The sequence below is a fragment of the Callionymus lyra genome, chromosome 18, assembly GCF_982586985.1.
Source record: "Callionymus lyra chromosome 18, fCalLyr1.hap1.1, whole genome shotgun sequence".
In the NCBI taxonomy this organism is placed as follows: Eukaryota; Metazoa; Chordata; class Actinopteri; order Syngnathiformes; family Callionymidae; genus Callionymus; species Callionymus lyra.
Genome location: NC_141835.1, coordinates 3,842,952 through 3,855,766, shown reverse-complemented (window position 1 = coordinate 3,855,766; position 12,815 = coordinate 3,842,952). Strand labels below are relative to the sequence as shown.

Sequence of the window (12,815 nt, the reverse complement as noted above, 5' to 3'; positions counted from 1 at the left end):
TCCGTTAGACACACACTTTCGTTCATGGGTAATACAGGTGTTGACGTACCTTTAGGATCCGAGTCTCTCGCCTCCGGTTGTGAAGTCGGCGCCACAGCCAAGGACGACTGGTCCACTCGGGCCCAGTTCTTGCCTGCGCGACACGAGTTAAAACCATGAGTTAAAACCAGGAGTTAAAACCATGAGTTAAACCAGGAGTGGGTCACGGTCGCTCGGCGCCGGACTCACCTCGACAGCGTCCGCGATGCACCAGCGTCAGCGTCTTCTCTTTGCAGCGAGCTCTCTGCAGCTCACAACTGGACTCATAGCTCTTCCCGTCCGAGCCGCACACGGGTCGGCTCTGGATCCGCGAGCAGACGGCGCCGCAGTGGTTGTCCCGGTCTCCGATCAGCCACTGCACGAGTTCAGAACCAGGTTAACTTTCATTTCACTTCACGTCAAAGTCACAACTAATGGTGAATAATGGTGTCAACGTCATTATTCACCATCTGGAGGTTAAGATCACGGCAACGACTGCGGGATTCTGAGCCGCTCTAGTAGAAGAACTCGCATTTCTCCGATCCTTCAAACTCTTGCCAGTTTCTTTCAGGATCATTTTAAAATTCTTACTTTCATATCTATCTATCTGATCCAGACTTACCCCCCAGCTCGGGCTCTGAGGTCTGTGGATCAGAATCTACTGATTCCTGTCCTGAACTTCAGGACCAGAGGAGAGAAATCCTTCCAGACTGTTGCTCCTAAGATTTGGAACCATCTCTGTGTTTGATGATCTACTGACTCCTTCAAGAAACATCTGTGTTTGATGATCTACTGACTCCTTCAAGAAACATCTGTGTTTGATGATCTACTGACTCCTTCAAGAAACATCTGTGTTTGATGATCTACTGACTCCTTCAAGAAACATCTGTGTTTGATGATCTACTGACTCCTTCAAGAATCATCTCTGTGTTTGATGATCTACTGACTCCTTCAAGAAACATCTGTGTTTGATGATCTACTGACTCCTTCAAGAAACATCTGTGTTTGATGATCTACTGACTTCTTCAAGAAACATCTGTGTGTTTGATGATCTACTGACTTATTCAAGAAACATCTGTGTTTGATGATCTACTGACTCCTTCAAGAAACATCTGTGTTTGATGATCTACTGACTCCTTCAAGAAACATCTGTGTTTGATGATCTACTGACTCCTTCAAGAAACATCTGTGTTTGATGATCTACTGACTCCTTCAAGAAACATCTGTGTTTGATGATCTACTGACTCCTTCAAGAAACATCTGTGTTTGATGATCTACTGACTCCTTCAAGAATCATCTGTGTTTGATGATCTACTGACTCCTTCAAGAATCATCTGTGTTTGATGATCTACTGACTCCTTCAAGAAACATCTGTGTTTGATGATCTACTGACTCCTTCAAGAAACATCTGTGTTTGATGATCTACTGACTCCTTCAAGAAACATCTGTGTTTGATGATCTACTGACTCCTTCAAGAAACATCTGTGTTTGATGATCTACTGACTCCTTCAAGAAACATCTGTGTTTGATGATCTACTGACTCCTTCAAGAATCATCTCTGTGTTTGATGATCTACTGACTCCTTCAAGAAACATCTGTGTTTGATGATCTACTGACTCCTTCAAGAAACATCTGTGTTTGATGATCTACTGACTCCTTCAAGAAACATCTGTGTGTTTGATGATCTACTGACTTCTTCAAGAAACATCTGTGTTTGATGATCTACTGACTCCTTCAAGAAACATCTGTGTTTGATGATCTACTGACTCCTTCAAGAAACATCTGTGTTTGATGATCTACTGACTCCTTCAAGAAACATCTGTGTTTGATGATCTACTGACTCCTTCAAGAAACATCTGTGTTTGATGATCTACTGACTCCTTCAAGAAACATCTGTGTTTGATGATCTACTGACTCCTTCAAGAAACATCTCTGTGTTTGATGATCTACTGACTCCTTCAAGAAACATCTGTGTTTGATGATCTACTGACTCCTTCAAGAAACATCTGTGTTTGATGATCTACTGACTCCTTCAAGAAACATCTGTGTTTGATGATCTACTGACTCCTTCAAGAAACATGTGTGTTTGATGATCTACTGACTCCTTCAAGAAACATCTGTGTTTGATGATCTACTGACTCCTTCAAGAAACATCTGTGTTTGATGATCTACTGACTCCTTCAAGAAACATGTGTGTTTGATGATCTACTGACTCCTTCAAGAAACATCTGTGTTTGATGATCTACTGACTCCTTCAAGAAACATCTGTGTTTGATGATCTACTGACTCCTTCAAGAAACATCTGTGTTTGATGATCTACTGACTCCTTCAAGAAACATCTGTGTTTGATGATCTACTGACTCCTTCAAGAAACATCTGTGTTTGATGATCTACTGACTCCTTCAAGAAACATCTGTGTTTGATGATCTACTGACTCCTTCAAGAAACATCTGTGTTTGATGATCTACTGACTCCTTCAAGAAACATCTCTGTGTTTGATGATCTACTGACTCCTTCAAGAAACATCTGTGTTTGATGATCTACTGACTCCTTCAAGAAACATCTGTGTTTGATGATCTACTGACTCCTTCAAGAAACATCTGTGTTTGATGATCTACTGACTCCTTCAAGAAACATCTGTGTTTGATGATCTACTGACTCCTTCAAGAAACATCTCTGTGTTTGATGATCTACTGACTCCTTCAAGAAACATCTGTGTTTGATGATCTACTGACTCCTTCAAGAAACATCTGTGTATGATGATCTACTGACTCCTTCAAGAAACATCTCTGTGTTTGATGATCTACTGACTCCTTCAAGAAACATCTCTGTGTTTGATGATCTACTGACTCCTTCAAGAATCATCTGTGTTTGATGATCTACTGACTCCTTCAAGAAACATCTGTGTTTGATGATCTACTGACTCCTTCAAGAAACATCTCTGTGTTTGATGATCTACTGACTCCTTCAAGAAACATCTCTGTGTTTGATGATCTACTGACTCCTTCAAGAAACATCTGTGTTTGATGATCTACTGACTCCTTCAAGAAACATCTGTGTATGATGATCTACTGACTCCTTCAAGAAACATCTCTGTGTTTGATGATCTACTGACTCCTTCAAGAAACATCTCTGTGTTTGATGATCTACTGACTCCTTCAAGAATCATCTGTGTTTGATGATCTACTGACTCCTTCAAGAAACATCTGTGTTTGATGATCTACTGACTCCTTCAAGAAACATCTGTGTTTGATGATCTACTGACTCCTTCAAGAATCATCTGTGTTTGATGATCTACTGACTCCTTCAAGAAACATCTGTGTTTGATGATCTACTGACTCCTTCAAGAAACATCTCTGTGTTTGATGATCTACTGACTCCTTCAAGAATCATCTGTGTTTGATGATCTACTGACTCCTTCAAGAAACATCTGTGTTTGATGATCTACTGACTCCTTCAAGAATCATCTGTGTTTGATGATCTACTGACTCCTTCAAGAAACATCTGTGTTTGATGATCTACTGACTCCTTCAAGAAACATCTGTGTTTGATGATCTACTGACTCCTTCAAGAATCATCTGTGTTTGATGATCTACTGACTCCTTCAAGAAACATCTGTGTTTGATGATCTACTGACTCCTTCAAGAAACATCTGTGTTTGATGATCTACTGACTCCTTCAAGAAACATCTGTGTTTGATGATCTACTGACTCCTTCAAGAAACATCTGTGTTTGATGATCTACTTACTCCTTCAAGAAACATATGTGTTTGATGATCTACTGACTCCTTCAAGAAACATCTCAGTGTTTGATGATCTACTGACTCCTTCAAGAATCATCTGTGTTTGATGATCTACTGACTCCTTCAAGAAACATCTGTGTTTGATGATCTACTGACTCCTTCAAGAAACATCTCTGTGTTTGATGATCTACTGACTCCTTCAAGAAACATCTGTGTTTGATGATCTACTGACTCCTTCAAGAAACATCTGTGTTTGATGATCTACTGACTCCTTCAAGAAACATCTCAAGACACTTTTATTTGAACTTTTCCTTGATTCTCTGAGACTCTTGTGTTTGTCTCAGTTTTATCTTGACCTTTAAAGTATATATTTTATTGAGTATTGTTTTGATTGTTTAAGCGCTTTGTGACCCTGGTCTAGAAAAGCTCTATATAAATACTAATTACTTACAAGCCAGTTATGATCTCATGTTATGAATTTAAAATCATAAAACGTAGGCAAAAGTTGTTTTATTTGCTAAATTCACAGGATGCAGTTTACTTTTATCACTCGTTTCTTGCCTGAACCGTCATCTCCACCGAAGCAGATTCTGTTCAAGCTCGTGGGAAGCGGCTCCAGTGGTGGATTTGTTCTGTTTTCAACATCGCGTCAGAACCACTTTAGTCTTTGCTTAATTAATAGTGAAGTCAATATATTTAAGTAGCTGTTTTATATCGTTTACCCAACAATCGCGAGGCTCGTTAATCAAACTGGCTCGTGGCAGAGAACGAGGTCGAACCTTGATTTTTGCTCCACAGGCGCCAAAAACCACAGAAGGAATCGAGGACGAACCACGATCACGTCGTGATCCATTAGCGAAGTAGTTCCTGAAGCTCTGACGGCTGTAACGAGTCTTGGCTTCGCTCATGTTTCGTACGTTTCGAGGGAGAACGCACTTGGCCAGAGAGACGGAGAAACAGAGTCGGCAAGGTGTTCCCGCGCCAGAGTGTGCTGGAGAACGCTCTCAAGAGTCGCCCGATCACGCCGAGACACTTCTCGGAGGACGACGACGAAATGAAGTCCACGAGACGAACTGAAGTATTTCCACCAACGACCCTGGAGCTCTAAACCCGACGCCGAGGGTTCCTTGAGAGGCGTCCGGGGGACGACGGTGGAAAACGACCGTCGGCCAAGAGCGAGGGCACAGTTTCCAGACGTCGCCGGCCAAAACCCCTGGAGTCATCTGAGGGTTTTAAAGCGTGTTGACCCGAGTAACACATGCAGCTTTAAATAAGACTTTAAATACGCTCTCGTAATTAGGATCGCGCTCCTCAACGCCAGCTCTTAAACGATGCCGAGACCGTTTATGTGGCAAATATTTCTGTCGCAAAACTTTTCTCGTGCCACGAGACTTGTTTCCACATGGATCCGTGGTTTTGTGGTGGAACCAGTTGAGCCGAGTTAAGCACTGTGACAACGCACACTCCTGCCAAGGAGCTCAAATACAGCATTAACGTGGATCGATTCTAGAATGAATTCTAGGATCTAGAACATGTTTCATCAAAACTAACGTCCTTTAAAGAGTCATAACCGTCAACAATCAGTGACATTAGCTTCGCCATGTTCCTGAGTCGCCTACATAGGTTTTGGCATGAATCTGGCGATACCTGTGATACAAGGTCAACGACACGATATTGATACCGAAGTTGTGATAGTGTAGTAACAAGTATATAGGTGTAGTATTGTCCAGTACTCGACTCTGGTGTTGTGATTGTGTAGTAACAAGTATATATGTGTAGTATTGTCCAGTACTTGACTCTGGTGTTGTGATAGTGTAGTAACAAGTATATATGTGTAGTATTGTCCAGTACTCGACTCTGGTGTTGTGATTGTGTAGTAACAAGTATATATGTGTAGTATTGTCCAGTACTTGACTCTGGTGTTGTGATTGTGTAGTAACAAGTATATATGTGTAGTATTGTCCAGTACTCGACTCTGGTGTTGTGATTGTGTAGTAACAAGTATATATGTGTAGTATTGTCCAGTACTTGACTCTGGTGTTGTGATTGTGTTGTAACAAGTATATATGTGTAGTATTGTCCAGTACTCGACTCTGGTGTTGTGATTGTGTTGTAACAAGTATATATGTGTAGTATTGTCCAGTACTTGACTCTGGTGTTGTGATAGTGTAGTAACAAGTATATATGTGTAGTATTGTCCAGTACTCGACTCTGGTGTTGTGATTGTGTAGTAACAAGTATATATGTGTAGTATTGTCCAGTACTTGACTCTGGTGTTGTGATTGTGTAGTAACAAGTATATATGTGTAGTATTGTCCAGTACTCGACTCTGGTGTTGTGATTGTGTAGTAACAAGTATATATGTGTAGTATTGTCCAGTACTTGACTCTGGTGTTGTGATTGTGTTGTAACAAGTATATATGTGTAGTATTGTCCAGTACTCGACTCTGGTGTTGTGATTGTGTTGTAACAAGTATATATGTGTAGTATTGTCCAGTACTTGACTCTGGTGTTGTGATAGTGTGTAACAAGTATATATGTGTAGTATTGTCCAGTACTTGACTCTGATGTTGTGATACTTTTAGTAACAAGTATATATGTGTAGTATTGTCCAGTACTTGACTCTGATGTTGTGATAGTGTAGTAACAAGTATATTTGTGTAGTATTGTCCAGTACTTGACTCTGGTGTTGTGATAGTGTAGTAACAAGTATATATGTGTAGTATTGGCGAGTACTTGACTCTGGTGTTGTGATAGTGTAGTAACAAGTATATATGTGTAGTATTGACGAGTACTTGACTCTGGTGTTGTGATAGTGTAGTAACAAGTAAATATATGTAGTATTGTCCAGTACTTGACTCTGGTGTTGTGATAGTGTAGTAACAAGTATATATGTGTAGTATTGTCCAGTACTTGACTCTGGTGTTGTAGTATTTACAGACCACATGACTCTTGATGAAGTGGTAACTGCTTTCATTTGTTTTCAAACCAAAATATGTCCAAACATTAGCTTTAAAAGCTTCTGGACTCACTGTATCCTCTCGTGCTCAGTCACGGCCCCGGAATCTTGCGGGATATGATTGTTACTTTAGCTGTGGAGGACGTAATGACTGCTGCCATCTAGAGGCCCAAAATGTTCAAGTTTCGTCGAAATATATGCATGTTTAATAGTAAAAAAAATGTGAAGCCAAAAGAAAATCATTATCGATAAAATATTATTCTATAAATATAGAATATAACTGTAATACGAGTTGACAAGAGCTGACCTCGGCTGAGGTGAGTTCTATAAAAAAGTGTATCATCAACAAACCAGAAGAAAGTCTGAATGTTCGTCTGACATGAAGCTGCTCCGACAGAGAAGAAAAAAACTCCTTCGTCTCGATATCTGCCAATTACTAGCAGGAAATGAACGGCGGTCTCGACCGGGGTGGTCTTGAAACTGGACTTCCTGGTTTCATGTCCGCACTAAAGATCCTGAGTGACACTTGGACTCGTCCAGTTTCATCTTCGCTGCTCGACCTGGTGTGGAAGCAGCTCTGATGAGGAAATTGGACGAGAAGAAAAAACAAACCTCGGAGGAACGAGAGAAACCGTCGTGTCCCAGAAGCATCTGGAAGGTTTAGTGTTGAAGTTCAGGCTCGTGTGTTCCTGCAGAAGAAGATCCATTTATCTTGATCTTCTGCTCGTACTCGAGAGCTATGAAGTAGATTCTGATCTTTGTTACTCGACCGTGACTCACGCGCTAATGGACGCAGCACTTGTGCCTCCGTTGTCATAATAAAACTAAATCACGACTTCAGGGGGCGATGGTTCCGTAAGTGGACTTGAACACTCCCACCTGGACTTCCCGCTGCTATGAATCCTCAGGCCTGGACTCGGGAAGTGACGCAGAAACATTGCGTAGGATTAAGTAAGTCATGGAAATAAGAATGTGTTGAGATGTTTCTTGAAGGAGTCAGTAGATCATCAAACACAGATGTTTCTTGAAGGAGTCAGTAGATCATCAAACACAGATGTTTCTTGAAGGAGTCAGTAGATCATCAAACACAGATGTTTCTTGAAGGAGTCAGTAGATCATCAAACACAGATGTTTCTTGAAGGAGTCAGTAGATCATCAAACACAGAGATGTTTCTTGAAGGAGTCAGTAGATCATCAAACACAGATGTTTCTTGAAGGAGTCAGTAGATCATCAAGCACAGAGATGGTTCCAACAGTCTGGAAGGATTTCTCTCCTCTGGTCCGGAAGTTCAGGAACCATCAGTAGATTCTGATCCACAGACCTCAGAGCCCGAGCTGGGGTGTAAGTCTGGATCAGATCACTGATGGAAGGTCTGACCAAAAATAGATCTAAAAAGTAAGAACCAGAATTTTAAAATGATCCTGAAAGAAACTGGCAGCCAGTGAAGAGTTTGAAGGAGAAATGTGAGTTCTTCTACTAGAGCGGCTCAGAATTCTGGCTGCAAAGTTTTGTATTAAAGTCATTTTTTTTCAAATTAAATGGATAAAACTGACAACGAGGGAGTGAAAAACAAGTATTTATAATGTGAGATGTTCAACTACTGAGTAGACGGTGAAGTCATCGTAAATCTTTTAATCGCCAATGATGCCAAACGGTTACATTTAAAAAAAAACAGTCTTGGAGAATAAAACTAAATAAAAGTGACATTTGTAAAAATGTTGAATCAATGAAATATATTTGAACATGTTACAATATAAATATAGTTACGTTCTGTCAGCGTAAAAACATTCAGGGTTAAATCCATACTCTGTCTCACTCCCTCTCAGTGAACTCAGGAGAAACATTTGAAGTCATAGTGTTTACGGACGGATGCGTCCTTCGCTCGACGGCCTCATAAAGAGTGAAATGCAGCCGCGACACTAACTGGCAGCGAGTGTTTTATCGCGAGCGAAGAAACACGTCTGGACGTCGTTGGCTCAGGATGAAGATGCTTGGTTTCAGTGTGTGTTACACAAACCAGTCTCACCAGTGGGTCTGGATTAAATCTGGATTAAATCTTTTGAACGACCAAAGAAGCAGGAGTTTGAAAGAATTCAGTGCATGAATCATTATTATTGTGACGTGTTAATGAAATAAAAACATGAATCTTACTTTTATTTTCTGAACCTATACTTTCTTTTTTAAATATTCATGTCAACTGAATATACTTAAATCTTTTTAATGATCCCAATCGTAACATGGTTTTCTTGATTGACATTTAAATGCGTAGATAAGCAATTGTTTTATTTCATTGATTTTGAATCGACGATCGGAAGTCCTTTGAACTGGTGTAGTTAAGATGTTCATGGTGTGAAGTCATCGATGTTCAGTTACGTTTGTGTCGAAGATCACGAGCTGCTCTGGTCGTCTGTTGTTAACGAGCTGAGATCATCGTTAGTGTTTATCTATGGAGGAAGATCTGTCATGTTGCACCGTTTACTGAGGAATGTATAGAAGGATTAGATCTAAATCGTTCACAGAGAAGCTTCTGAGGAACTCATCGTTCACAGAGAAGCTTCTGAGGAACTCATCGTTCAAAGAGAAGCTTCTGAGGAGCTCATCGTTCACAGAGAAGCTTCTGAGGAACTCATCGTTCACAGAGAAGCTTGTGAGGAACTCATCGTTCACAGAGAAGCTTCTGAGGAGCTCATTGTTCAAAGAGAAGCTTCTGAGGAGCTCATCGTTCACAGAGAAGATTCTGAGGAGCTCATCGTTCACAGAGAAGCTTCTGAGGAACTCATCGTTCACAGAGAAGCTTCTGAGGAGCTCATCGTTCACAGAGAAGCTTGTGAGGAACTCATCGTTCAAAGAGAAGCTTCTGAGGAACTCATCGTTCACAGAGATGCTTCTGAGGAACTCATCGTTCACAGAGAAGCTTCTGAGGAACTCATCGTTCACAGAGATGCTTCTGAGGAACTCATCGTTCACAGAGAAGCTTCTGAAGAGCTCATCGTTCACAGAGAAGCTTGTGAGGAGCTCATCGTTCACAGAGAAGCTTCTGAGGAACTCATCGTTCACAGAGAAGCTTCTGAAGAGCTCATCGTTCACAGAGAAGCTTGTGAGGAACTCATCGTTCACAGAGAAGCTTCTGAGGAACTCATCGTTCACAGAGAAGCTTCTGAGGAACTCATCGTTCACAAAGAAGCTTCTGAGGAACTCATCGTTTACAGAGAAGCTTCTGAGGAACTCATCGTTCACAGAGAAGCTTCTGAGGAACTCATTGTTCACAGAGAAGCTTGTGAGGAACTCATCGTTCACAGAGAAGCTTGTGAGGAGCTCATCGTTCACAGAGAAGCTTCTGAGGAACTCATCGTTCACAGAGAAGCTTCTGAGGAACTCATCGTTCACAGAGAAGCTTCTGAGGAGCTCATCGTTCACAGAGAAGCTTCTGAGGAACTCATCGTTCACAGAGAAGCTTCTGAGGAACTCATCGTTCACAGAGAAGCTTCTGAGGAGCTCATCGTTCACAGAGAAGCTTCTGAGGAACTCATCGTTCACAGAGAAGCTTCTGAGGAACTCATCGTTCACAGAGAAGCTTCTGAGGAGCTCATCGTTCACAGAGAAGCTTCTGAGGAGCTCATCGTTCACAGAGAAGCTTCTGAGGAGCTCATCGTTCACAGAGAAGCTTCTGAGGAACTCATCGTTCACAGAGAAGCTTCTGAGGAGCTCATCGTTCACAGGGAAAATTGTGAGGAACTCATGAAAAACAAGGACCGATGGAAACATAGAAGCCGGAGCAGCTGATAATTGAATCAATGCTCCAGACGATCAATACTTGTGAGAACGTGTGTTCACACTGCAGCGGAAATACCAAGAAATCTTGAACTTGATCTGAAATCAAAGCTGCTTCACACGAGGTCACGTTCATGAGAAGACGAACAACTTCCTGAGTCTCTGGTGGAGTCTGAGCAGCATTTGTTACTGGAGATGTGTGTGTGTGTGTGTGTGTGTGTGTGTGTGTGTGTGTGTGTGTGTGTGTGTGTGTGTGTGTGTGTGTGTGTGTGTGTGTGTGTGTGTGTGTGTGTGTGTGTGTGTGTGTGTGTGTGACTCTATTGTATCATCAGTGTTTGTGTGTTGTTGTGATGTGTGACTCTATTGTATCATCAGTGTTTGTGTGTTGTTGTGATGTGTGACTCTATTGTATCATCAGTGTTTGTGTTGTTTGGATATGCGACTCTATTGTATCATCAGTGTGTGTTGCGATGTGTGACTCTATTGTATCATCAGTGTGTGTGTGTGTGTTGTTGTTATGTGTGACTCTATGGTAACATCAGTGTGTGTGTTGTTGTGATGTGTGACTCTATTGTATCATCAGTGTGTGTTGTTGTGATGTGTGACTCTATGGTATCATCAGTGTGTGTGTTGTTGTGATGTGTGACTCTATTGTATCATCAGTGAGTGTGTGTTTTTGTGATGTGTGACTCTATTGTATCATCAGTGTTTGTGTGCTGTTGTGATGTGTGACTCTATTGTAACATCAGTGTGTGTGTGTTGTTGTGATGTGTGACTCTATTGTAACATCAGTGTGTGTGTGTTGTTGTGATGTGTGACTCTATTGTATCATCAGTGTGTGTGTGTGTTGTTGTGATGTGTGACTCTATTGTATCATCAGTGTGTGTGTGTGTTGTTGTTATGTGTGACTCTATTGTATCATCAGTGTGTGTGTTGTTGTGATGTGCGACTCTATTGTATCATCAGTGTGTGTGTGTTGTTGTGATGTGTGACTCTATTTTGTATAATCAGTGTATGTTGTTTTCATGTGTGACTCTATTGTATCATCAGTGTTTGTGTGTTGTTGTGATGTGTGACTCTATTTTGTATAATCAGTGTGTGTTGTTTTCATGTGTGACTCTATTGTATCATCCGTGTGTGTGTGTTGTTGTGATGTGTGACTCTATTGTATCATCAGTGTTTGTTGTTGTGATGTGTGACTCTATTGTATCATCAGTGTGTGTGTGTGTTGTTGTGATGTGTGACTCTATTGTATCATCAGTGTGTGTTGTTGTGATGTGTGACTCTATTGTATCATCAGTGTGTGTGTTGTTGTGATGTGTGACTCTATTGTATCATCAGTGTTTGTTGTTGTGATGTGTGACTCTATTGTATCATCAGTTTTTGTGTGTTGCTGTGATGTGTGACTATATTGTATCATCAGTGTGTGTTGCTGTGATGTGTGACTCTATTGTATCATCAGTGTGTGTGTGTTGTTGTGATGTGTGACTCTATTGTATCATCAGTGTTTGTGTGTTGTTGTGATGTGTGACTATATTGTATCATCAGTGTTTGTGTGTTGTTGTGATGTGTGACTATATTGTATCATCAGTGTTTGTGTGTTGTTGTGATGTGTGACTATATTGTATCATCAGTGTTTGTGTGTTGTTGTGATGTGTGACTATATTGTATCATCAGTGTTTGTGTGTTGCTGTGATGTGTGACTCTATTGTATCATCAGTGTTTGTGTGTTGCTGTGATGTGTGACTCTATTGTATCATCAGTGTTTGTGTGTTGTTGTGATGTGTGACTCTATTGTATCATCAGTGTGTGTGTGTGTTGTGATGTGTGACTCTATTGTATCATCAGTGTTTGTGTGTTGTTGTGATGTGTGACTCTATTTTGTATAATCAGTGTTTGTGTGTTGCTGTGATGTGTGACTCTATTGTATCATCAGTGTGTGTGTGTTGTTGTGATGTGTGACTCTATTGTATCATCAGTGTGTCTTTGTACAAAACTCTCTTTTCATTTTAATATCAACATTAGAAAATGATCTTAAGCTCCGCCCACTGAAAACACTTTGTTTTTCTGGAGATTAAATCTTATTGACCATAACCACACCCACTCTGCTGTGATTGTTCAAGCATGGAGGTTTGTCACTGTGCGTCATCAATGGCTTGAAAAATGTAACAAGCCATGTTTGTGTTGTCGACTGAACCTGGACACACTTGTCCTTCCATGTAAAATATCAGCCTCTGTTCACTATCATGGGTTCTTGAGTCTGTCCCAGCTTCACAGGGAGGGAGCCCTGGGACGCACCCGGGCCCCAAAACAACTACAACTGT

General features: G+C 41.0%; 1 protein-coding gene across 2 annotated transcripts in view; it reads right to left on the bottom strand.

Annotated features, from left to right (window-relative positions):
* Positions 1-12,815, bottom strand: part of smoc1 (SPARC related modular calcium binding 1) — a 41,263-nt gene that overhangs the window by 24,176 nt on the left and 4,272 nt on the right. For both annotated transcript variants that reach the window (XM_087780170.1, XM_087780171.1), the window contains exons 2-3: positions 229-394; positions 50-133 (exon numbers count right to left, since the gene is read on the bottom strand). In XM_087780170.1, the coding sequence (XP_087636296.1) occupies positions 50-133; positions 229-394 (250 nt within the window). The remainder of the gene's footprint in view (positions 1-49; positions 134-228; positions 395-12,815) is intronic.